We start from the raw sequence: 27,144 nt of genomic DNA on the forward strand, positions 1-27,144 counted from the left end.
AATCTAGCCAAAGGTTGGTCAATTTTTAAAAAAAACCGATTTATTCTTTATTTTTTTTTAAAGATTTTTCTATTCTTTATTTTTATTTTTTACATATATGTTTATAAATAACAACTTCTTTACATGTAACACTGGCTAGCACATCCAATAACTGAAATAACATTTTTCTCAACATGACGAGCAAGGAACACTCCTAGAAACATCTTACATGTTTCTTTAAATCCTTGTCTGCATGCATTATGATTAGCACATACACTCTCAGAAATAACTCTTCTCAACATGCCATACAAGAAACAATTTTTCAGACTTTTTTACATGTGTATTCAAACACATCTCTACATGCATTACAGAATGGCTAGCACACCCATTCACTGAAACACTATTTTTCTGTTCTATATTTTCTCTGTGTCTGCCATAATCTTTATTATTTCCTTCTTCTTGCTTTCAGTTTAGTTTGCTTTATTTCTAGTTTTTTTAAGGTGTAAGGTTAGGTTAACTTATTTCTTCTTTAATGCAGGCTATCTATTTTCTTCTGAGCACTGTTTTTGTTGCATACCCTAAGTATTGGTATGCTGTTTTATATCAAACTTTCATTCACCTCGAAGTTTTCTCTAATTTCCTTTATTTCCCTTTTAACCCACTGGTTATTTAAGTGTATATTGTTTAATTTCCCTATTTATTTATTTTCCTTTTGTTATTGGTTTCTAATTTTGTGCCATTGTAGTTGGAAAAGATACTTTGTATGATTTCAGTCTTTTTAAAATTTACTGAGACTTGAATTGTGGCCTAACATATGGTCTGCCTTGGAGAATGCAGCATGTAGACTTGAGAGGAATGTGTACTCTGCTGTTGAGATGGTGTTCCATCTAGCTGGCTTGCCTGAGTCCTCTATTTCCTTGCTATTCTTTATTTCTTTGTTGATTCAAGTGACTGTCTAGTATTCTTTCATTTCAGCCACAAGGACTACCTTTATTTTATTTTTTTTTTTAAGTTTTATTTATTTATGGGGGGGCAGTGCATAAGCAGGGGGAGCAGCAGAGGGAGAGGGAGAAGCAGACTTCCCGCTGAGCAGGGAGCCCAACAGGGCTCAATCCCAGGACGCTGGGATCATGACCTGAGCAAAAGGCAGATGCTTACCAGCTGAGCCACCCAGGTGCCCCTCAGCCACAAGAACTACCTTTAACATTCCTTTAAGGCAGGTGTGATAGTTTTTGTTTATCCCGAGCTGTCTTAACTTTGTCTGTATTTTCACAGGCAGTTTTGCTGGCTATAGAATTCTAAGTTAACAGTTTTGTTCTTCCAGCACTTTAATATATCATCTAATGCTTTCTGGCCTCTATGGTTTCTGAGGAGAATCATGATAATCTTATTGTAAATCACATGTACATGATGAGTTATCTTTCTTGCTGCTTTCAAGTTCCCCTCTTAGTCTTTGGCTTTTGATAATTTGATTGTGATGTGTCTTGGTGTGTATCTCTGTGTGGGCTTGGTTAACTTCTTAAATGTGTATATTAAACTTTTCAACAAACTTGTAAAGTTTCCTACAAATATTTCTTCAAATACTCTTTTGGCCCCCTTTCCCATCTCTTTTCCTTCTGAAACATCCATTGTGTGAATACTGATAATATCCCACAGGTCTCTGAGGCCCTGTTCACTTTCATCCTTTTTTTCTTTTTTATTTTTTTTATCCCTTTTTCTTTCTGTTCCTCAGATTGGATAATCTCCACTGGCCTAACTTCAAATTTGCAGATTCTTTTTGCTAACTATTCAAATCTGTTCAACTCCTACAGTGAATTTTTAAATTTCAGTTATTATAATTTTCAACTCCAGAAAAGACACTTATGATTTTTGTAAAATTATGACTTTAAATTATAATTTTTATAAGTTTATAACCATAAAAACGTCATTTTTGTCATTTCTACAGGAAAGATGGAGAAGATGAGTGCAGTATTTGAAGGTGGGAAAATAAGGGAGATTAATCTAACAGCTTCTATTTTCTCTATAAATTATGAGGGTCATTAAAAGTGAGGGTGGAAAAGTCATTTTGAAAAGTGGAGAGTTGAGGTTAGCTACGAGACGGAGTAGAACTACAAAGCAATACGATGCCATCTCAAGACTGTGATCATGAATTTAAAAAGTCATTCAGTCCATTTATGTGATTCTTCTCAGGTAACATTCATCTGTTCAAGTACAGGTGCAAAGAAAGAAACAGAAGAATTCAACCAGAAGTTTTTGCGAGGCAAATACCTTTCTCTGAGAAAAGGCTAACATGTATTCTCTAAGGTTATACTTATGCCACATCAAAACAGCTCAAAATGCAAACCAGGAAGTATATAGCAAATATAAGCGTTGTGTCCATGAATTCGCACTTATAATCTTTTATTTTGACTTAGTACTCAAGATAATATTGATAACACATTCTGCTCATCAATCTTCCACCATCTCAATTTGGCTCTATATTGTACTTCCTTTTCTATTAGTACATTTTCTAAAAACACATTGATGAGATGTATAAAAATATACTTCAATTATCATTGTTCTAGAAATAGTTTTAATATTTTGAGGAAACTGTATAAAAAGCCAAATACACTTTTTTCCTAGAAAACAAAGGGATTAATTAATGATAAGGTAGCAATCTTTTTTCCATTGTAGAAATAAATTATATAAAATTTAAGCTCTCAATTTATATCATACTTTATTTTCTATCTTTTATATATCACACATACTCATTGAAGGAAAAAGGCTAAAAGCATAGATTTACACCAAAAGAGGTGATAAATAACTGCTCTTACTCCAAAAGAATCCTATTAATATAAACAATTACAAATTTCAGATACATGAATAGGCCATGTTCTATAAATAATGTGTTATACATTATATGTTATATAAATATTAGTTTTATCTTACCATTTTGCAAAATATTTTAGCTTTGTCCATTTTTTCCTTATGCCTCAGTTTTCTCATTTATAATTTAAGGACTCACCTCTTTTTACAGTTTTACCAGAAATTAAGATATTTTGCTAATAAGAATCATCCTTGAAATCTTACCAACAAAGTAAAGTCACATCAAACACATCGAGATCTATTTTTTTGAAAAACACAGTGATTCTGAATCTTACTCATAGGTAAAGTTCTAAAGTCAGAGCCCAAATCATTCTTTGTGAGGGGCCACCAGGGGGTATAGATACACTGTCAGTGAGCAGTTGCTACTCAGTATTTTTCCTCTGGTGTGAGAGTAGATCATTTTTCTTTGGTTTGAACACCAGATAAAATCCGTAGTTGGTTAGGTTTAGAGTTCATACTATATAACAAATACCTATCATTAAACACTACATTTACATGCAGCACAGGGTGCCTACATACCTAAAATCCTTTTGAAGTGCGAACTTCACCTTGAATTCAGTCCAGGGTATACACAGAGTGACATCCACCCTCTTTAAATTACTTCTCATTCTCTCTCTTTTCCCACTTTTTGCTAAGTGCATATTTCTGCTCCTCAGTTTAAATATGTCAACTCACATGAATAACTAATAAGAAAGCAACTTAATCTTTAGGTAAGGAGATGTTATGTCCCATCTTTGTACTAATTCTTAAGTTTAGACAAATTTTTTATGTATGATTAATTTGGAACTAATGTTGTAAAGAAAAATCTCTCAAACCTTTCATACGACTTTTCCCCATACATTTATATTCCAGAAAACTGCAGAGCTGGGGAGGTGGCTCGCAGAGAACACAGCATCTCTACATAAGGAGCAGATACAGAGCAGCACTAACTCAGGTCGAGATTATATTACTTACTTCCATGTATCTGTGATCAAAGAAAAGAAACCACTGGGACCTACAATGTTATGATACAAAGAAAATCGTAACCATCAAATTTCAAAGTGAAGATTAACAGACTGAAGAACAAGAAAACCTTTAGAGTTCTAGGGATGCACTATTTTGCTAAAACATTCAAATAAGATTATCAGGAGAGAAGCGTGTGCACTTGCTGCGGCGATCGGTGTAGGATGCTCTCTGGATCTCTGTATTCATTGACTGGATTCATCACAGCAGCATATACTTCACTGTAGGCTCTGCAGACTAATTCTGTAGACTGTTTTATGATCTGCTCTCTATTGATAAACAAACAATATGTGAACACACAATCCGAAAATAAAATACTAAGAATTATAAGAAGCTTCGTATTTGAACCAACACATTTCATTTTCATAATTACCACATACATACTATAAAAAAAAAATCATTGTACAACTACACAAGTTACTTACTTTGGTTTGGGGATCAAACATACTTTTTCATATTCATTATTTGTTTACTGTTGCAGAAGGGCAGGGACTGTGTTTTGTTTACAGCTGTATTTTTAGGATTATTAGACAAGAAACAGAAACTGTGACCTGCCATCAATGTCCTGATCTTGCAAACGTGACTGATAACACATTAACTTTAAAGAAAGAGGCTTATCATCATTCATATTTATCAAGTCTTCGAATCTCAGAATAACTTACAGTAAACTGTCCTTTCAGCTATAGCTCCTACACCAGTAACCACATTTTAGATTTCTCATCTATTTATATTACCAGGTTAAAATAATGTGACCCTCCAACAAGTCAGCATTTTCCACAAAAAGAATTTCTACATATGCACATAAAAGAATAAAAAGTTTTAAATGAACTGAAGCAAATTTTTAAAGATTTAGAAAAAATAGCACTGGGTTCATAAAATCTGCATCAACTCTCTCCATGTTCTCATGACATTTACTTCTTGTCATTCTCAGCTACTTCTATTCAAGTATCACTATACCTAGTGATAAAAACACTATCTTTTCTGATTTTTACAACTAAATTTAAATGTGTCTTTCATGCTTCACTCCCACACCTACTTTTTTGTTCTTATTTCTGTCAGTGGCATAACCATGTTGCGTCACCTCAGTTCAGACCCTAATGAACTCTTGTATGGAGTATAGAAAAAAGCTCCCATCTGGTCTTCCCTCTTCTAGTCTCTTCTACATTCAATCTATCATAAGCACTGCTGTTAGATTAATCTTTCTAAAGCATACCTATTATCTTGTCTCTCCCTCACCCAGGGCCTTCCTTCAAGGGGTTTCTCTGGTTTCCGAGAAGTCAAAATCCCTCATCCTGTCATTTAGAATCCTTTATAATACCTTCCATATCACAACTCTAATCCTGAGGTCCGACTCCTGACTGTTCTCTCTGCCCTGCTCATTTCACCTGAATTCCTCTGCTCTTTTCCTCCATTTGCCCAGGATGCTTTTCTCTCTCTTACCTTCAATGCCTTTAATTCTCAGTAAAAATGTACTCTCTCATTTCCTGATCCTCAGAGCTAGAAATAATTATTCCATTTTGGAAAGTCCATGACCAAAATGATACTTAAGAAGACTGTGGAAACATGTATCTGTGGTCTAAGAAAGAATAAAATTAACTGGACGGAATGAGAAGGGAAGTACACTTATGATCTTTGATCATCAGCACCTGTTCTGACAGGGTCTCAAACTGTTGGTGAGGTGAAACAACTTGACATTTCTCCCAAATTGCTAAAGCTTTCAAAATGAGAACAGGTAGAAGGAAGGTACACTGAGTGAATGCTCTGAGCAGCGTGGAGAAATGCTACTGGCTACACTACCTTTTCACTGGAAGGGAGGATGGGAGAAAGTGGTTTGGAAATCTACTTAACCAGATGAACCTTCAAGATATTTTTGATTAGTGATCATTCCTATAATTAACTGAACATAATAAATGCATCAATATGATGCAAAATTATTTTCCATACATGAAACAGATGAAAAATACTATAAACTGATTTTTAAAAATCTGTTAAATATAATACACATTTGATGCCCATTTTGCAACAAGTCACATAATGAATTTTAGGCATAGTGTTTTTTGTTCTTTACTCAAAGCAGTAAGACAGATTTTGGAGGAGTGTATAAAGCATCCATTACTTATACCTAATACTCTAAAATCTATACTCAATCTGAACATAGTGTGTTATTTATACTATATAAGGAATACAAAGAGACAAGGCTATTCCCTCTCACAAGAAGTTTAAAATCTGAATATGGTACAATAATGAATATTAAATATAATTTTAAAAAATCCAGAGTAACTGGTAAATGTAGACTGAATTGTTGAAAAATCTGAATAAATTTTAAATTTTATTCTCAAGTTCAAATAATGAAAAATTTTAAATTTATTGGAGTTTAATTGTAACCCAGGGCATGTTTCTGTTTATAAGCTAAACTAGCTTACAAATGTCTACAACTCACAATGCAGCAGAAAAATCATTATAAATCTGAAATGGAGAAAACCAGAATAAAGCAATATTGCTAAGACATAAATAAATAAAATCAAGCCAATAAGACCAAGTAAGAGTTTATAATTTATTTTCAATGTTGGTATTTGATAGTACAGCATTTCTCATTCTGTTCCTCAGTTTAGGAAGCTACCAAGACAGGGAAGGGATTAAAAAATGAACCTGGCTGTACAGAACAAGATAAGAGATACCAAAGCTCATGGAGAAAAGAAGTCTTCCATGTAGTGGGGTAAATAAAGGAAAGGGCAAAGAACTGTTCCTCCTGGCCTGTCAGCTAGCTGCTAAAGCCAAACAGGAGAGAAAGGCAATGGGAAGAGAGATTCTCCAAAGTGAATCTGAGTCAAATCCAAACTGTAAAGAGCAAGAACTGTGACTGATAATGATTTTTCACATTTCTGGACAAATATAAGAGTTCACCATCACTACCAAAGCCAGGTAAAGGTCCACACTCACATTCAATAATTTTTTTCTAATGAACTACATATAGTAGAGATCAAATGGTACAGTGATGGACATTACTGTCAGAAGACCTTGACTCTAGTTGAAGCTCTGACACTTCTTAATGTTGCCTTGAACAAGTAATTTAACATTTCTAGGACTAATTTCACTACTGTAAGGCAATATATTGAGCTTGATAATATTTACAGGGTACTTTTACTCTTAAATTATTCCATTGGATTAAGGGCATTTTAATGATCTATTTTTTAAAAAAACCTCTTTGTGCATCTATTTATATGCATACATACATACATGTTATTTTGGGGAATTGGGTTCCTTAAATAATGATTTATAATAAGCATATCAGTTATTTGTATATAAATATTTTTACTTTTATATACAAATCTTGTGTTAAAGGTTTTACCTTCTTGCCATTTTACTATCCCCTTTTTATTTATAGTGCTAATTATTATGTAATTAGTATGTATCTTTTATCTTAAAAAGAATATGCATGTATCTGTATATCTATCTGTCTGTCTGCCTGGTGTCTTGGCCCAAGTTATTCACTAATATCATTTAAGAAATGCAGAGTCTCGAATAATGATGAATCATTATAGTGACAAATAATCAATGCTCAAAATGGAAGTTTCAGGTATTCTCTAACTAAATACAAAATCACCAACAAATCATGTCATCATGTCAGTCATGTGCTTCTGAAAACCTGGAATGTGCTTATCTACCGATCAACTCGTGTACAGATAGGGGGGAAAAAAGCAGTATTGTTTTTTAGTGGTGTATGCTGAGCACTGGTGCTAGCCTGGGCATCCACCTCAGATCTACACACTGTATTTTGATCAATCACAGCCAAGTCCATAGCTGGTGGATGGAGAGTACTTTTAGAATTATTTCTTTTTTTTCCAATTTGAATTCAATTAATTAACATATAGTGTATTATAGTTTCAGAGGTAGAGTTCAGTGATTCATCAGTTGTATATAACACCCAGTGCTCATTACATCAAGTGCCTTCCTTAATGCTCAACATTCAGTTACCCCACCCCCCACCCACCTACCCTCCAGCAACCCTCAGTTTGTTTCCTAGAGTTAAAAGTCTCTTATAGTTTGTCTACCTCTCTGATTTCATCTTATTTTATTTTTCCCTCTGTTCCCCTACGATCCTCTGTTTTGTTTCTTAAATTCCACATGAGTGAAATCATATGATAATTGTCTTTCTTTGATTGACTTATTTTGCTTAGCATAATACCCTCTAATTCTATCCACATCGTTGCAAATGGTAAAATTTCATTTTTTTTTTTGCTGGCTGAGTAATATTCCATTGTGTGTGTGTGTGTGTGTGTGTGTGTGTGTGTGTGTGTGTGTGTGTATGCGTATATGTATACACACACACACACACACATATATATATATATACACACATATCACATCTTCTTTATCCATTCCTCTGTTGATGGACATCTGGGCTCTTTCCATAGTTTGGCTATTGTAGACACTGCTTAGAATTATTTCTGTAGGTTAAAATCTAAACATAGGTCCTGCTTTTCACATAATCAAAGAGTATGAAAAAAGGCCAGTTGAAAGGGAAAAAAATTTTGAATGTAAGCTATGATCATCTATAAAGTTAGACCATTAACCTCCTTCGTCTCTTTACTACCCATGAAAATCTCGTAGGTAGTAATTTATTAGGTGGTGCTCTATTGGCCTTTGGACAGTTTAATTATCTTCATAGTGCAAATAGAACTTTCAAAAAATAAAAACATAACTCATACAAATAAAGAATGAAAGAATGTCAAAAATTTAGTAACTCCTTCATGAGGAAACTATTAAGATGGTAAAGCTGGTCATTTTGAGGAACTGGTCATTTATAGGCATTTGGAAAGGAAGGTTAGAATAAAACAGTTTAGACAAAAAACGGGTTAATGTCCCATGGAGCAAAAAAATACACAGGACATGAGGAAGCATGGGGTCTTTAATCAACAATAAGCAGAGCATCAAACTATGAAACATCCCCCCAAATAATTAAATAATTCTCAAAGGGCCTGTTAACAATGCTTCAGTGTGACATGGAAAGGACACACTGCTTTCCCAGACCCGATTTGCCCTATTTCTAAGTTTCGGAAAGTCTTTCTTATACTTAGAAAGTAGTTTGCTATACCAGTGTATCATATATCAAGGATAATAGTCATGTAGTTAATTAACTACTGGAAAAAAGAAAAAAGAAACTGAAGGAGGAAAAGATGAGGATGTTATAAAATTGTACAGAAGGGCAATACCTTTCTTATGCATCAGAATACCATGCATTAAGAAATTCAATTTGTCCAGTTATAAACATCACAATGTCCTAAAAATTTAGTATTATAAATCTCAAAAATATTAATAAAGACTAATATATGACTAAATGGAGATATCATCCATTTTAAAACATGTTCACAAAACATTTTAAATAATTATTTAAAGCATTTAGCTGTGATAAGAAATGAACTGCTTACTTCCAGAATCAGTGAGCTTGTCATTAATCAGTACTTTAGGATTTTGGTTGCCATAACAACATGACACAACTTTTATCATTACCATAAACCCAGCATTTCTAAAAATAGCTTATTTCAACATTCAGGCTCTGTGATCACTAAATTGAGCTTTATTACAGAACCACAGTTAAGAGTGCAATCAAATGCATCACAGGAGAGAAGAAGTCATTAACAGTTTAAGCCTGAAAAACTAAAAAGAAAAGATGATAATATACTTATAAATAATAGATTGGTTAAAGAATTTTGATTTTTCTTTTAACATAATACAAACATCAAAGACGTCACAATGGGTCAAGTTAATTTTCATCCCAGGTCAGTTTTCTATCACTCACTGTAAAATTAAAGTATATCTTAGGGGCATTTGGTTGGCTCAGTCAGAAGAGCGTTCGACTCTTGGTCTTGGGGTTGTGAGTCCAAACCCCACACTAGGTATAGAGATTATTTTTTTTTAAAAAGTATATTTTACATAACACCCTACCCACATATCTCACGTAAGTGTTACCTATCATGCAAACATTTTTGAGCTTCCTTTAAAAATAATAATATAATCTCAACATAGGACTAATAAAAATACAGTACAGGCCAGTGTTAAAGAGAATAGGTTCTGGAATCAGAAATACTGGATTCAAATCTTGGCTCTGCTTCTTACTAATTGCTTGCCCTTGGTTCATTTAACCTTTCTAAGCAATGTCCTCTTCTGTAAAGAGGAAATAGTAATTCATGGACTCACTGGGAGGATTAAATGAAGTTAAAGGATCAATCTTGTTGAGGTATTCAGATGGATTACATTGTAGGGGTTGGGGTGGGGCAAGGGTGAAAACAGAATAGTTCAGAAGCTAATGTGATAATACAGGCACAAATGACACTCCTTTGGACCACAGTGATAACTGTGAAGATGTTCAAAAGTAACTAGTCTCCTCTCACATAACTTTTTTTCTAGATAAACATTTAATGAAGTGGTTCCATGGGAATTTTGATTGAAGTTATATTGAATTTATTGGTTTAACTAGATCACATAACCAGTTTGAGAAGAATACTATGTGACTATGTTGGAACACTGAAAATCTACAGCAAACATCACACTTAATGATGAAACATCAGAAATATTTTCACTAAAGTTCAAAATAAGATATGCACATTCACTATTACATCTACCATTTACCTTGGAGCTCTTAACCAATATAATGAGTTTAGTTATAAATACTGAAAAAGATTAATGAAACTCATTGTTTGTAGATGTCTTTACCAAAAACTAAACAATTGATAAGCTAATAGAACTAAAATAGAGTTTAGTTGCTTGGCCAGATTCAAAATTATCATATAAAATTTAGCATGCTTCCTATATACCAGCAATATCTAATTAGAACAGGTAATGGAAAATAAAAGATCTTATTATAATAGTCACAGAATAAACCTGATAATATATAGAGAAGATTATATGAGGAAATTACAAAACCTGATTGAAAATTTTAAAAGATCTGAATAAATAAAATTCCCATGTTCATAGATGGGAATATTCACTAGTGGATTATACTTTTTCAGTTCTTTTTTTGCTCATTCTTACATTAGCGTGGTGAATGTTTCATATGCACTTGAAAAGAATGTTACCTTCTATAGTTGTGTGTGGTATTCTATATCTTTCTATTAGGTTGAGCTGATTAGTGGCATTGTTCAGTTCTTCTACACCATACTAGATTTTTGTCTACTTTTTCTATCAACTACCAAGATCGCAGTGTTGAAATATCTACTTCTAATTGTCAGTGTATCTATTCTTCCTAAATTTTTTGAGCTTATACTGCTTGTTTTTTGAAGTTCTGCTATTATTTGCACATATTTAAGATAATTATATCTTCTTCATAAATTGATTCTATTATTATTATAAAATGTCCCTCCTTATCTTTGGTATCTGTCCTGCAGTCTAATTTTTCTGATATTAATATAGCTACTTTAGCTTTATTATGATTAGTATTTGCATGGTATATCTGTTACCATCTTTTTACTTTTAAATATCTGTATCCTTATATTTAAAGTGGATTTCTTATAGATAGGCCATGCTTTTTCATCTGATCTAAGAAGCTCTGCCTTTTATCTGGAGTGTGTAAGTCTTTTACATTTAATATAGCTATTTATAAGGCTGAACTTAAGTCTGTCATCCTGCTATTTTTTTTTTATATTTGTCCCTCTGTTCTTTTTCCTTCTCTGCTTTGTTATGATTGTTTTTTAGCATCTTATTTTATCTATTGGCATGTTAAGATAATTTTTGTTCAAAAGCTTGCTGCAAGGTTCACAATGTACCTTCAAAAATATTATATAACCTTATAACATCACAAATGTACATTTCTACTTTCCTCCCACTCCATCTTTTGTGTATTTGTTGTCATAAATTCTATTTCTATATGTTAAAAATTCCACAATTCACTGTATTTTTGTTATAAATGGTCAACTATCAACTATATTTATATTTAGTATTTCTTGTGCTCATTATTCTCTGTGAGTTTTCTTCTGGTATTCCTTTCCTTTAGCCTGAAGGACTTCTTCTATCATTTCTTACAGTGCAGTATACTAGCAATAAATCCTCTCTGCTTTTGGTTATCTCAAAATGTATTTATTGCTCTTTCAGTTTGAAAGATACTCTTAATGAAAACACTATCAAAGTAGATATTTAAAGATGATATTCTATTGTCTTCTGGTTTGCACTGTCTCTAACAAGAAGTCAGTAATATAATATACTTACCATTATTCCCTACAAATAATCTGTCTTTTTCCCTCTGGCTGCTTTCAAGATTTTTCTCTTTATCACTGGTTTTCAGTAATTTGATTATGACGTACCTTGGTAAGGTCTTCTCTGTTGGGTTATTTAACTTCTTGAGTCTGTGGGTTCATGTTTTCCATCACATTTGGAAAAAGCTGTTTTATTTCTTCAAATTTTTTCTGACTCAATCTCACTATGACACTCCAGTTATACCTACTTTAGATTGCTCAATATTATGTCACAACTCACTAAGATTCTCCATCTTTTTCTAGTATTTAATTTTTTTTATCTGTGCTTCAGTTTCTACCATACTCTTTTCAGGCCTACTGATCTTTCTAGGTGTCCAACTGACAGGCCTACTCAGTTAATTTTTCATTTTAGATATGATACGTTTTGGGTATAGAATTCTCATTTTGTAAAATTCCTTATTTTTTCTCTCAGTATGTTTTCCTTTAAGTCCCTGAACGCACCGTAAATAGCTGTCTTAAAGATTTTACCTGCTAGTTCTATAAATTGTCATTTGTCAGTTTGTTTCTACTGACAGATTTTTTTTCTAGTTTTGGTTCATATTTTCCTACTGCTTCACCTAAGTTATTTTTTATTGCATTATAAATGCTACACTGTTGATTGTATTTGTTGTCATCTTTAAGAGTGCTAAGTTTTGTTCTGGAAGGCATTTAATTTAGTTAAAGATCAGCATGATCTTTTGGAGTTTGTTTTTAAGCTTCTTTGAGTCTAAAGTAGCCTTTACTGTAGGACTAAATTAACTCTATTTTTAAGGCTTGGACTTTCTGAAGTCTCTAAAGCATTATGCAAGTTCCAGTTATTTTTCAGCTCACAGGTTTCCAGTAGCTGTTCTTTCCCTAGTAGTCCTATTTTCCCCCAAAACTTACTTTATTTTTATTGATACAGGTATCCTGACAGTTAATGCGGGCGGCTTAAAAGGAGGCAGTTAAAGAAAAGAGGAAAAAGAAAAATTATTCTGTCTACCTCTTTAAAAAAATATTTCCTTTAAAGGCATTATTTTTTAATTATTACATTATTTTCCTAGTATATATAATAGAGGAAGATCCCTGAACAAGAGTTCTCAAATCACATCCAATTTCTGATATGCTCACTTTAGGAAGCAACTATAATTTCCTTTATTTCTTAAATTACTCATAGAAATAATTCTGAATCATGAAGAAAAGACATTGAGAATAACTTATGTATTTTAAACTATGGTTTCTGTAATCTAATCTCTATATTTACACCATTGAAAGGTGAATATTGGAGTTTGGCACTGAAAAAAGAACACACCCTTCTAATTCACCCCAAGGAAGAAAGAAAGGAAGAATTCCTTAAACCTATTTTCTTTCCCTTTTCTTCATTTAATATACGACTTTGCTTCCTGGTTATTTAAATTTATTCAATAGTTTATTTTGAGGCTGAGGGATTCAATCAAAATCTCTTTGAAAGGAGTCAAACTCTAGGACAAAGAAAAGGGAGACAAGAGTGATAGGTGTCCCAAAGGTACTGCAACCACAGTAAAGTGCAGGAGAGCAGAATATTAACAAAATTTTAAAAAGATTAAAAAAGAATATTTTACATTTCAAAGTTATTTCAAATAAACAATTGACATTTTAAATAAAATATGAATAGAAAATAAATTGGTGACATAAAAATATGAAATTAATTTTGATTAAAAATGAATTATCATTTTGAAAAGGTTCAAAATTTAGCTGAATAAAAGTTCTGGTCCTATTCTCTCAAATGTTTTATAAATAAATACTGTGCCTCTACAGTAGCAGAAATAAGGATAAAAGTTAATTTTGAAAATAAGAAAATGCCATCAATCAAAAAAAAAGGGAAAAAAAGCAGTTAGAAAATCCTTCATGGTGAATCTTAACTGTATAAAATGTCCTTTATTTTCAAAACAGCCCTGATTTTTAAAATAAGTAGCCAAATTGCTATCACATTTTTTCTTCTGAAAATATATTCACAGGTTACATTTTAATTTTAGAATACTTTGCAAATAACATCTTAGAAATTTTCTGAATGAAAAAAGTGATATTGTTAAGTAGGTAGTAACCAATTTCTCTTAGTTGTCCTATTATTACTTATATGTGTATCTCAATTTTTATTTTTTTAAAGATTTTATTTATTTATTTATTTATTTATTTATTTATTTATTTGACAGAGAGAGACAGCGAGAGAGGGAACACAAGCAGGGGGAGTGGGAGGGAGAATCAGGCTCCCCGCCAAGCAAAGAGCCCAAGGAGCCCGACGCAGGGCTCAATCCCAGGACCCTGGGATCATGACCTTAGCCAAAGGCAGACACTTAACGACTGAGCCACCCAGGCGCCCCATGTATCTCAATTTTTAAATGTCACTATATTAGTAAGAATTTATAACAGGATGTTAGGTACACACTATAAAAACAAAATACTAATTAAAAAAATTTAGATTTTAAAACAATATACCAAAAACTATGTTCATTTGGTTGTTAATAAAACAAGAAAATTTACATTATTATTATTAATCAATAAAGCAGTAAAAGTAAATGGAAAACTAAAATACTTCAGTAATAGAAGACAAACATCTGATTTGAAATATCATTTAAGCTTTAGAAAATCTGAGGAGTCCTCACAGATAAAGAATTCAGATAGAGTCATAGAAAGTGCTTAATCCCACTGCTAGTTCTGTAATTTTACTTTAAACTATTATTAAAGTTTATGAAAGGGAGGGAAAAATCTATTTAGAAGTATCCCTGCGTCTAAGGACGTACACTTTTAAAATTTTGATGAATGCTGTCAAATTGCCCTCTAAAAGGATTGTACTAATTTATATTCTCATCAACAGCATATGAAATAAGGCCCATTTTCCCAGACCCTTTCCATTAGCATATAACAAACTTTTTATTGTCAGTAATCTGACAGGCAGAAATTCTCATTGCTGTTTTAATTTGCATTTTTGATCATTATTATGTTCTCATATATTTATTTGCCACTTGCATGTCTTCTGTGAATTGTCCAAACATAGTGCCTGTTTTTCTACTGTTTTGTCCTGATTTGTGGGATTTTGTTCAATATTAAGGGTAACCTGTCTGTTACATAACTTGCAAATACTGTTCCACATTACTGTTTATATTTTAACTTAGTTTATATTATTGTTTTCTGTGAAAAAAACAAACTTTCAAGTGTTTTGTAGCCAAATCTGTCCATTTTCTCCTTTATGGCATCTTGGCTGCATGCCATCCTTTAAAAAACACATTAAAATTTCCCCTCAATTGGCATATTATGAAAAGAATAATGGTATGTTTTATATTTAGTGATGCCCCAAACAACTCAACACTCAAATACTAAGACTGAAACATGTGGTTAAATCTAAAAGAGCTGCAGGTATTCATTTAAAAAAATAATTTAAGAAACGCACACGACAATTTGAGCCATGGCATAATGGAGTTTCTTTTACCATCTCTCAGGTCTTTAGCCTTCCATTATGTAGATAGTATGAGATCTTTCAGGATAATAAAATATAAAAGTAAAAAAAAAAAATTAAAATCATTCACTCTAACTACACCTAATATGGGAAAATTCCCTAATTCTATGCCTGAAAAAAAAATGGTCCATCCCATTTCCAGCCAATTCTAACTGATATCAAATTTTTCTGCATGTTGAGCCAAAAGCTGCCTCCTTGCTTTATTTCTTGCTGTAGACCTACTCTGCGGAAAAACAGAAAACAAGTGTACCACCACCTCTGTACCACTGCATCCTTGCAGATAATTGAAATATTTTCCTCAAGTTTGATTGTTCTTTCCTTATTGTACTTTTTAATATAAATATCTGTTCACATGTCTAAATGACCCAACAGACTATAATCTCCATGAAGACAGTGCAAACGTCTTTTAAATCTTAATCCTTGGTGCCTGTTATACAGAAAGCATTTAATACACAACTGGGTGAATGGAAAGAAAAAAAACGTATAGAGTTGTCTAATTTCCTACTTTTAGAAGATTTAAATTTGTCAATATTTTCCTTGTAATCAAGAAAGTCAGACAATATGATCTGTTTCTTATGTGATATTCTAAGATTTTAATGTATAGTTCTTTGTCTTGAACACATTCCGGATAAATATGTGATATTGAACAATTAAAAATATATCTACAGATCCAAAATAGTCCATAAAGTAGTTCATCTGCACTGTGCAATTAATATATTATTGATCCCCCATGACATTTTCAATGTCATTGTGACATGTTAGTTAATATAAGGGAATTTGGTATTATGGCTTTACACATCCAATTATATTCACATTAATTTTATAAACCACTCACTAAATAGAGATTTGGGAGCTGTATACACGCAAGCAATAAGTATGAACAGAGTCAGGTCAGATCTCCTACGGGACCTCAGGCATAAAACTATAGATCTTCAATGGTAAATCTATTCCGAAAATAAATTTTTTCTAAGAAATGTGCTTGGTATTTTTAAAAATATATGAATCTTCACCAACTAGTTGCAACCAAAAAATACTTACTTCACTGTGGTACTTAGAAGAAAGTTCAGCTGTGGCATCAGCAAGCTGTCTGGGGCTGAGAGGTAACGATCAAACTGAACCTACATGAAACAGAGAAAGAGCAAAACATAAAGTGCATATATTTGCTAGTAGACATCTCAAATACAACCATCACTTATAAGGGTTAAATCTTAGCAAATATACCATGGTACAAATAATGAGTTCTTTGTGATCAAAATGAGATATTGCTTCAACATTCTAACTAAAATTCCCTAAAGTGTCAACTTCTTAATGTAGTCAATATCAGCAATAACTACTTTTAAAATTCTGAATCCAAGTCATTCATCTTAATCTCCTTCACCAAACTTTTGAGTAACAATATTAACAAGAAAGGTCATCAGATTTCAAGTCTACCTTACTTTCTTAAATCCACTGTATTTGTTAATTGTTAATTTACCTATTCATTCAACTAATATTTATTGAGTACCTACTATTAGGAAGGTACTATATTAGGTAAAGTGTGTATAATGGTGAGCAAAAGAGGCCAGACCCTAGCTTCACAGAGCTTATGATCTACTGAGAAAGGTAGTAGACAAATAATAATGTAAATAAATATATAATTACAAATTGTGTTAGATGCCATGAAGGAAAACACCAAAGTACTATAAAAGTGTAAATCAGGAGGATGGACCTAGTTTCTGTGTTTGGCAAAAGAATCTGAGGAAAGGACATGTGAAGTGAGATCTTAAGAGATGAATAGGGATTAAGTAAGAGAGTGTGTAGTGGGGGCTCAGGGGGTAGCATGGGTGGGATAGCATGGATGAAGGCCTGAGGTGAGAAAGAGAATGGCTAACAGAGATCGGTTCATGTAGGTCTCCTACACTTTTTTAAAGGATTTTAATTCTTATTGGTAAAAGCATTGAGGAAACCACTGAAGGAGGGGAATAATCTGATTTAAGTTTTAAGAAGCTACATCTGGCTACAGCAAGAAGGAGGGAAGGTTGTAATGGTAGATGCAAGGATACCAAATAGGTGGCTATTGAAGCATCTTAGACCACAAGGACAGTAACATGGTAGACAGAAGAGGAGGTATTTGAGAGAACTGGATAGTAAAACCATCAGCATTTGGTTAGTGACAAGATGTAAGGGCTGACTCCCAGATCTGGATCTGTATAATTTAATTCACAGCATTATCACAATTCATAACTGTATTCTTTTCACATTTATTTAGTTGTGCAACAGCTACACTCCTTACTAGATCACGTCTATTTTCATCCCAATTCTTAGCAGGATGCCTAGGAAACAGCAGATAATGTTGAAATGATAATGGACAGATGCTCTTACCACTTTCTGTGTTGGGAAACGTGGAAGAGGACCTGGGGGTGGGGCAGGAAAGACTCAGAAGAGTTCAATTCTGGGATATGCTGAACTGAAGTGCCCTGAAGCAATTCAAGTGAAGGCAATAGACAGTTATATATAGAATGATGGACCACACACAAAACAAGTTTAAGACCAAGCACAAAATAATTTGTAATGGGGTTTAAATATATTTTGTGGGTTTATATTATGGACTGGATATGTGTTGGTGGGAGAGAGAGAGAGGGAGGAAACACATTTATTGAGTACTAACTAAGGTTACTGATCTTTGTAATGTGTAGACTTATGTCCTCATTTGGGAGGGGGGTGGAATACCTTGAAGTGGGACTACTGGGTAGTATGGTGAGTGTATATTTAACTTTCTAAGACACTTATCTTTTTTAATTAATCTAAAATTTATTCATTTTTATTTATTTTTAAACTTTTTAGAATAAAATCTTCGTATTTTTATAGTTTTTACTGTGATGTTTGATGAACAGAAGTTGTAACTATTACTTCTCTCTATGTGTATATATATTCTTTTATCATGACATAATATTCCTTATTTATCTTATTTAGTGTTTTTAAAATCTATCATCTAATATTAATATTGTTGGCTCTGCATTCTTTGCATTGTTAGGTATCTTGTGGGCTTATCCCTTTCATATAATTTAGCTCTGTAAGATGATAGGTAACAAAGCCTTGGTATCAAAAGTAGTCCAGGAGAACTGTGTGCTATAGTCAAGCCATTGTGGTGAGTATCTAAATACTTCGGATAGGATAGGCAGTATAGTAGTTCAGAGTGTCAGTACTAGGTTGAATGGGTTTGTTCAGAGGATTAGAGTTAACATATGAAAAACACTAGCATGCTCAATAAATGCTAAAGACACTGTTGTTATTACTGCTGCTAGTGTATTATTACACAGCTTCCAAACAAGATCACCCTAGGTTGGCTAAACGAGTGTCATATGACTGGTGGATATACATACATGCCAAGTATATATGTAAGACGTGGAAACATGCTACAAGAAGTGACGCTCACAGATGTGCAGGCAAGCTCTTCACTTGAAAAGAAGGAAATAAAGTGGAGTTTGAGGAGTCTCACACTCAAGAGGAATATGTTATTTTAAGACTGGAATCCAATTTCAGTTATCACCTCAGGAAGAAATCAAGAACTATAAGCCAAAGATCACTAACAGCAGGAAGTCGTCAATGATATATAGCCTAACAACTTTTGATCTGTCATTCCTGTTTCTCCATTACGTTAGAAGTAAGACTCTGAAAATCAAGAAAATCTAAACAGGAATGATGAGGAGTTAGGGTAGAGTGGAATATTACTACAAACGTATGTCTTGGTCAGACCTTAGTTAAAGGAAACATTATTATCGCACCCAATGTGAATGTAGTATATCAAGAGATAAAAATTACCACCCAGGACAAAATTAATAATAATCAGTATAGAGGAAACCTATGTTGAAATGCTTTACTATTCACTTACCATTGCAGCCTTCAGTGCCACAGAATCTAGGTTGGGCAAATTAGCTAAAGAGCCCTAAAAAACAAAACAAAACGGCAAAAACAAGATGTAAAAAAAGGTGCTATAGTTTCAGTTCATTTACGAAATATAGTCTATTAATAGATTCCCCAAATTTGGAAATTCAGCTCCTTTCCAAAGAACTCAAGTGTCATCTCTTCAACCTCAACTACAGCAGGGACTATGACTTGATCATTTTTATGTAACTAGCACGAAGGCACGCAATCATATTTGTTGGAGGGAGTGACAAACACAAGTTTATTAACAATGGGAATACCAGGACATTTCAGATTTACATATAAGGAAGGCAAAACGCAAGGAAGCACTTAGAAAATGTCAGTAAATCATGGAGGCTTGAAGTTGCACTCTGACAACTGTAGGTAGTATAAAACAGCAGCAGAACTGATTCCTCTTTGGTAGAAATTTGCTTGCTGCTTTATCAGAATAAAACATTTGGAACTGGTGATTTTTGAAAGCCCCATTTAAAAGTTCCTGGACTATAAAATATTCTTCATGTTAATGCCATTTAAATGAGTTCTCTGCTTTTTATTTTATTTTTTTTAATTTTATTTTATTATGTTATGTTAATCACCATACATTACATCATTAGTTTTTGATATAGTGTTCCATGATTCATTGTTTGCGTATAACACCCAGTGCTCCATGCAGAACGTGCCCTCTTTAATACCCATCACCAGGCTAACTCATCCCCCCACCCCCCTCCCCTCTAAAACCCTCAGTTTGTTTCTCAGAGTCCATAGTCTCTCATGGTTTGTCTCCCCCTCCGATTTCCCCCCTTCATTTTTCCCTTCCTACTATCTTTTTTTTTTTTTAACATATAATGTGTTATTTGTTTCAGAGGTACAGATCTGTGATTCAACAGTCTTACACAATTCACAGCACTCACCATAGCACATACCCTCCCCGATGTCAATCACCCAGCAACCCCCCATCCCTCCCATCAGAGTTCTCTGCTTTTTAAAGAAAGATCCTGACATAGGTTTCTCGGGTGCCCCCATTCCCTTCTCTATTTCCACTGGGGTTCTATAGCTTAACAAGATTTTATGCTGGCCTCAAAGTATTTACCTTTCCAAAGTAATAGACCAAGATTCACTAAGTTAAAAAGGGGACGACTGCATTTACACAGTAATCTATGCATTCAATTAACTGATAGTGATATAGGACTCTGGAAAATTTATCAGTATGAATATCCTTTATACATTTTATAATACTAAGTTTTTTTTTTTTCATTATTTTTAACCAAAATTACCATAGTAAAAAGGACAGTTAATATTTGGGGGCACTCTACTACATCTCAGGTAGTCATCTAGGAACTGTACATGTATTTTCTCACTTTATCTTCAGAGCAACCCTATGATACAGATATTAATATCACCCCAATTCCACAGATGAGGAAATAGACACAGAGAGATAAGTCACTTTCCCAGTGAAAAACAGCATTAAGTGGCAGAGCCAAGATTCAAACTAGAGTCTAGCTCTAGAACTACCATGCTCTAAATGGGCACTTCTCTAATTAGGATCTCCCGTGTGCTTACCTGTTCAGGCTTATGTTGCTGTACGGTGTTATAGATAGAACTCAAGCCTGCTCTAGTTAAAACATAAGAAGCTTGCTCATTTATAAGTGTGTCCAAATGTGCTTCAATCTAAAATAAAACACAACAGAAAGAAAATATTTTAAAAGAGGAATAGGACTGATGAGAGTAGAAGTAGACCACTCTGGAGTGAGCTCTTCATCAGGGACTTGCTCCTTGCAGTGGCTATGAGGCCAGACCATGAGGCACAGGAGCTGCTTCTGTGACAAAAGCTTTTCCTTCCCCAAAGAGGAAGTCCTTCTACAAAAGGGAGAGAAAATCTCACTTTAAAAATGATAACTGAAGAGGACTCCAGGACTAGCCACTAGTCAAAAAATCTGAGTTGCCTGTCAGCTCTTTTAAAAGATGGCACTAAGCAAAACACAAACAAAAAACAAGAAACACTAAAAAATAACAACAGTGTAAAATAAAATATTTAGGAAGACTTCTGGGAAGATGAAGGCCTTATGTTCCTGACCTCCACATTCCCTTACCCTCCCAACTTATTGGACTGACTCAACCAATCAAATGTGCCGTCTGGAGAAGCAGGTTTGTTATAATTAGGGGAGAGCTGAGGACCCAGCAGAAGGCTGGTCAAAGATTTCAGATTTAGGAACTGCCCGTGAAGATGTGAACTAGCAGATGTGAGTTGTATATGCTCACCTGCTTTGTATTATCTTTGAGGAAGCCATCCAATGCAATGGGGGCAGAATCCACACAAATGGACTACCCTGATGGGTTGAAGTATCCCCTAGTGGGAAGAAGTCTGCTGCTCCCTTACTTTTACCAGTATAGGCCCGAGAGTTTGGGAGTCTTCCACTTTTCCTGACCAGGGAGTTCCCTCAGTTTTACCAGTTTGTTTGCCCATGCCACAGTATACTAACTGTGCTCTTAATATCCGAATGCTTGCCGTTGTCCAAGTAAACTCCAATAGCTGAGCCCTTCCCTCTTAAAAAAACTTAAACTAACTTAAAAGAGGTGAATATGTTCTAAGAGAAAACCCATCTGAATAATTAGAACAAATATCTTTTCCGGAGGCAACTCTATTAAAAGACACAGAGTACTTTAATTTTTTTTTTTAAGTGAATGTCCAGGAAAGTACAATTAGAGCCCTTAAGTCACTAGACTTACTGGAAATCAAAGAGAAACAAGATGTGCAAATATAAACATTTAATGAAAGAGTTACTGCTAAGAACCGAATGAGTATCTGAAGAAGAACAGAAGAAAAGTAATACGTAACATCAAAGAAAGATTAAATTAAAGAGATATAAAAAGAAATTAGAAGAGAGATTCTGGAGATAAAACCAACTAAGGGCAGGAGCTTCAGAATATAAAAAGTAACAGATGGAAAAGTGATAATTAATTAGATAGTAAAAAACTTTATTGAGCAAAAGAAAGGGTTGAATCTTCAGACTGAAATGGCTCTGCAAAATCCAAATGGAAATAACAGAAAAAGAGACATACCAAAAAATATCCTGAGGAAATATCTGAACTCAAAGGAAAATCCGTACAAGCTTCTAGATGGACAGAATAAGTCACCACAAAGAAAAGAGAATCAGACTAGCCTGAACGCCTTACTTGAAACACTGGAAGAAGGCAAGTAAGAGTGGAAGAACATTAATAGACTACTGATAGAAAAACTGAAAATCAAGAATCTTTTTTACTCCACAAGGTGAACTTTCTTTGGAGGGCCTAAATAAACCACATCTTCCAGTATCTGCATCATTGTACAGTCCTCTCTCACACTGACTCTGGGCTGGCCCATGCAACAAGCATTGGCCAACAGCCAATGAGCAAGCATGGAGTAAGTACAGGCTGCCTAGGCACTTACACACTGGGGCTTGTCCCCTTGGAATGCAAAACATGACCACGGAATAGTTAAGAAACACAGATAATTGGGGATAAAAGAGATTGATGAACACCTGATATATCTGAACTTCTTGAGAAAAGATTTAGACAAATGGTAGAGTTTGGGGGTTGAATTAGTGATAAATACAGTAAAAACCAATGGATTAAAAAAAAAAGAATTTTATTAATTCCACAAAAAAAGAGTTATGTAAGGAAGGAAAATTAATCATACTTCATTATATTTCTTTTAAAAGAAGGAATTAGAAATTAGAAAATATCACAAGTTTAGATGTATCAAAACTTATTCCTTAGAAACCCCTAAAACTTTAACAAATGAATTTTTACCATAGCCACTGCCAAATTACTTCTTTACTTGTAATAACACAGAACATTCAGAGTTTTTTCTTAAAAACATTATATTTACCAAAATCCACTATTTCAAAATCAGAAGCCAAGTATCTGGTAAATTTTACAAATGGCTTTGTTTTAGCCACTTTACAAACTCTTAAGCGATACCATTTGGCTTATAGGACTAGAGTCACTGGTATAACAAACTGTAATGTTTTGCCTAACACTGGTTTACACATAGATAAAAATATATCTGTCCTCTGTAACACCTTCTGCACTAGCTAGAAAGCTTGAAAAATATAGCATATTATTCACAGTTCAGAAACTGAAATCTGCATACAGAATAACTGTTCCAATCAATAAGAAAAGCTTCATTCCATCATCACAAACTATGGTTTGAATAAAATGTCGTATTTATTATATATTCTAGCTTCCCCCAAACAAATCCAAACTACCGAGTGTGTGTGTGTGTATGGACTTCCATCAGATTATACCAAAGGATTTATAGAAAGTAGGTCACTGAAATTGGATTAAAGCCAGTAACTGAGATCGTATACAGAAAAAAAGGCTCCATCACAGTGAGCTGTCATCTTACGGTAAAATTTACCTGAAACTGTAGCATTTCTAGACGTCTGTCAGTGAACTCAAACAGAGCTAGTGTTGTCTTCATCATATATAGTGAATTGACCATGAAAGTGGCCATGTCAGCTGTGCCTAAATTGCTGGCAGATACAGTACACATTTGGAGGAGAGGGTCCAAGACACATGATAAAACCTTTAAATGAAAAATAAAATGAAATTTATTTTTTATTCCCCAATCAGTGATACAGGACCTGGGTGAACAGTACTTCAGAACGAATATCAAACTAACTGGAAGGGGGCCAACTTACAGAAGTACATTTTAAAAAGATTAAATGGTGCAGTAGTCATAATGTTTACAATGAGCATCACTGAATAAAATACTTTTCAAATTAAAGAGAGCTGGTTTAATATTTGAAGGAAAAATCAATGAGAAGGATTGTTAAAATGTATGGGTTATAAAATGCCAGAATTTCAACAGAATGTATAATAGGGAGCAATAAGTAATTATTAAAAATGATTTATAACATACTTGCACAAAGTCAGCTTGACGGGCATCTAATGGTACAACTGAAGAATCGTGAGATGCCAAAACTTCACGCAACAACATGAGTGTCTGATTTAATGCAGAACTTGGTCCAAGATCAGGTGGTGGGAGTTCAACCTAAAATAAAGGGTGGTTCATCCACTGCTTACATTTTTCCACTAAATTTTGATGTATAAATAAATGCAATTCATAGTAAAATAATACATATAAAGATGTAAAGCTTTGACATATTATAGAACCTGTAATTTATCAGTAGCTTATACTAATAAGCATAGAAAGTGACACAGAAGTTTTTTGTTATATTATTACAGAATATATTCTTCTCATAGCAGTGTAGAATTTGTACTTCCAAAATTCAAAAAATTATAAGAAAACTTAGTGGTCTTTGAATTGTAGAATTATATTTTTATACAAACTTGAAATGGATTACTGTTTTGTTTTTTTTTTAGCCCAAGTCATAAGAAAAAGGCAATCCAGAAACCACCACTCCCCCAAAAGTAACATAACTGAGAATCGTCATCCACCCCAGGCCCAAATCTCAGAGATTTTGGTTCAATATGCATAGGTTTGGGGCCTAGGTATCTATCTTTCAATAAGCACCACAGGCGATTTTCAAGGGATTGGTGTAGGGCTACACACTTCACAAAAATGCAGTACACACTGTATTCTACACAGTAGAACACTGCCACTAAAATCTTAAGAACTCAAGTTAAAGATTAGTTTTACATTTTAGATTACCATTTACTAGTTGTGTGGTCCTGGGTAAGCTCTTTAACTTCTCAGAGCTTCAGAGAGATTCTGTAAGGACTAAGTTGGATTGTTGCATCTAAACTACGGGTAGAGTACTAGGCACTTAGTAACTGGAAAGTATGCCAAGTTCATTACCCCTACTTGCCAGCATCATGATATCCAAGAAGACGTCCCTGTGAATTTTTTAAAACACATTTTTCTGAGTACTTATAATATTAATATAGACAGATTTTGTTTTATTTATAAAATCTCATACTTAGAAGTCCACGTAAGAGACTATAGCCTTGTGTCAGATAGAAAGGTGTAAGAATTTATAAATATCTGGATTTATATTAAGAATGTTTTATATAGAAAAGTTAATACATAAGTGACATCAGCAGAAATGGCGAAGTATGGACCTCTGAAAATCCTCCCCTCCTTCACAAAAGCAACAAAACCAAAAAATATAAGACATGCAAAGAAACAAAAAAATATGGTCCATGCACAGAAAAAAAAAAGTCAATAGGAACTTTCCCTGAGGAAGCCCAAACATTGGAGTTACTATTCAAAAACTTTAAATCAGCTATTTTAAATATGTTCAAAAAACTAAAGGAAACCATGTTAATGAACTAAAGTATGAAAACAGTGTCTCATCAAATAGAGAACATCAATAAAGAGATAAAAATGATAAAAAAAAGTAACCAAATGGAAATTCTGTAGTTGAAAATCTCTAAAATGAAAAATTCACTATAGGGATTCAATGGCACATTTGAGTAGGCAGAATAAATGATCACTGAACTTGAAGATAGGCCAATTAAACTTATCCAGTCTGCAGAATTGGAAGAAAAAAAAAATGAAAGAAAGTTCACAGAGCTTCAGATACCTACAGAACACCATCAACATAAGTACAATGGGGATCTTAGAAGAGAGGAGTGCAGAAAGAATATTTGAAGAAATAATGACAAAGACTTCACAAATGTGATTAAGACAAAACATTAATCTACACATTCAATAAGCTCACAAACTCCACACAGAATAAACTTAAATAGATCCACACTAAGACACATCACAATCAAACTGTCAAAAGACAGAGAATTTGAAAGTAGGAGAGAAGTAACTGATTATGACAAAGGAAGCTCATAAGATTAACAGCTGATTTCTCATCAGAAAACATGGAGGCCAGAAGCCACTGGATGGCATAGTCGACGGCTGAAAGGCTGTCAACAAAAGATTTCTATATTCAGTAAAACTATCCTTCAAGAATAGTCGACGGAGAAATTGACATTCCCAAGAAACAAAAACAAAAACTGTTCACTAGGAAACCTGTTCCACGAGAAATATGGGAAATCCTTCAGGCTAAAGTACAGGGACACTAGAGATAACTTAAATTCATATGAAGAAATAAAGAACACCAGTAAAGGTTCTGACATAGATAAATACAAGACAGTATTAATATACTTTCCATTTGTAATTCCTTTTTTCCCTTATTTACAGGACAACTGCATGAAGCAATAATTATAATTCTATGTTAATGAGCACATAATGTAGAAAGATGTAATTTGTAACAATAATAGTGTGAAGGAAGAGGAAAACTAGGCCATGTAGGAGTAAAGCTTTCATGTGCTATTGAAAGTAAGTTGGTATTAACCTGAACTGTTATAAATTAAGATGTTAATTGTAATTCCCATGGCACCACTAAGAAACTAACTACACACACAAACTTTCACTCACATATATTTAAATAAACAGTAAGGGAATTAAAGTAGTATACTAGAAAATATTAACACAAAAGAAGGCAATAATAGAGGGACAGAGGAACAAAAACAGTTAAGACATATAAGAATAGCGAAATGGTACTACTTTATCAGCAATTAAATTAAATATAAATGGATTAGACATGCCATCTAAAAAGCAGAGTGGCAGATGGATTTTTTAAAAAGAATAATCCTACTATCTATATGCTGTCTTCAAAGAAACACTTTAGATTTAAAGACACAAAAAGGTTGAAAGTGAAAGGATGGGAAATGATAAACCTTGCATACAAAAAC

The 27,144-nt window shown here is 33.6% G+C and overlaps 1 protein-coding gene across 2 annotated transcripts in view; it reads right to left on the bottom strand.

Moving 5' to 3' along the window:
- Window positions 1-1,101: 1,101 nt before the first annotated feature.
- Window positions 1,102-27,144, bottom strand: part of COG6 (component of oligomeric golgi complex 6) — an 89,979-nt gene continuing 63,936 nt past the window's right edge. The window contains exons 14-19 of one of the 2 annotated variants that reach the window (XM_032403106.1): window positions 24,353-24,484; window positions 23,849-24,016; window positions 21,010-21,117; window positions 19,418-19,471; window positions 16,585-16,664; window positions 1,102-4,115 (exon numbers count right to left, since the gene is read on the bottom strand). In XM_032403106.1, coding sequence (XP_032258997.1) covers window positions 3,968-4,115; window positions 16,585-16,664; window positions 19,418-19,471; window positions 21,010-21,117; window positions 23,849-24,016; window positions 24,353-24,484 — 690 coding nt within the window. In that variant the 3' untranslated portion in view covers window positions 1,102-3,967. The remainder of the gene's footprint in view (window positions 4,116-16,584; window positions 16,665-19,417; window positions 19,472-21,009; window positions 21,118-23,848; window positions 24,017-24,352; window positions 24,485-27,144) is intronic. The other variant, XM_032403107.1, reaches the window with a different exon arrangement.

This window comes from Phoca vitulina, unplaced genomic scaffold (assembly GCF_004348235.1).
Source record: "Phoca vitulina isolate PV1807 unplaced genomic scaffold, GSC_HSeal_1.0 scaffold5, whole genome shotgun sequence".
Taxonomy (NCBI): domain Eukaryota; kingdom Metazoa; phylum Chordata; class Mammalia; order Carnivora; family Phocidae; genus Phoca; species Phoca vitulina.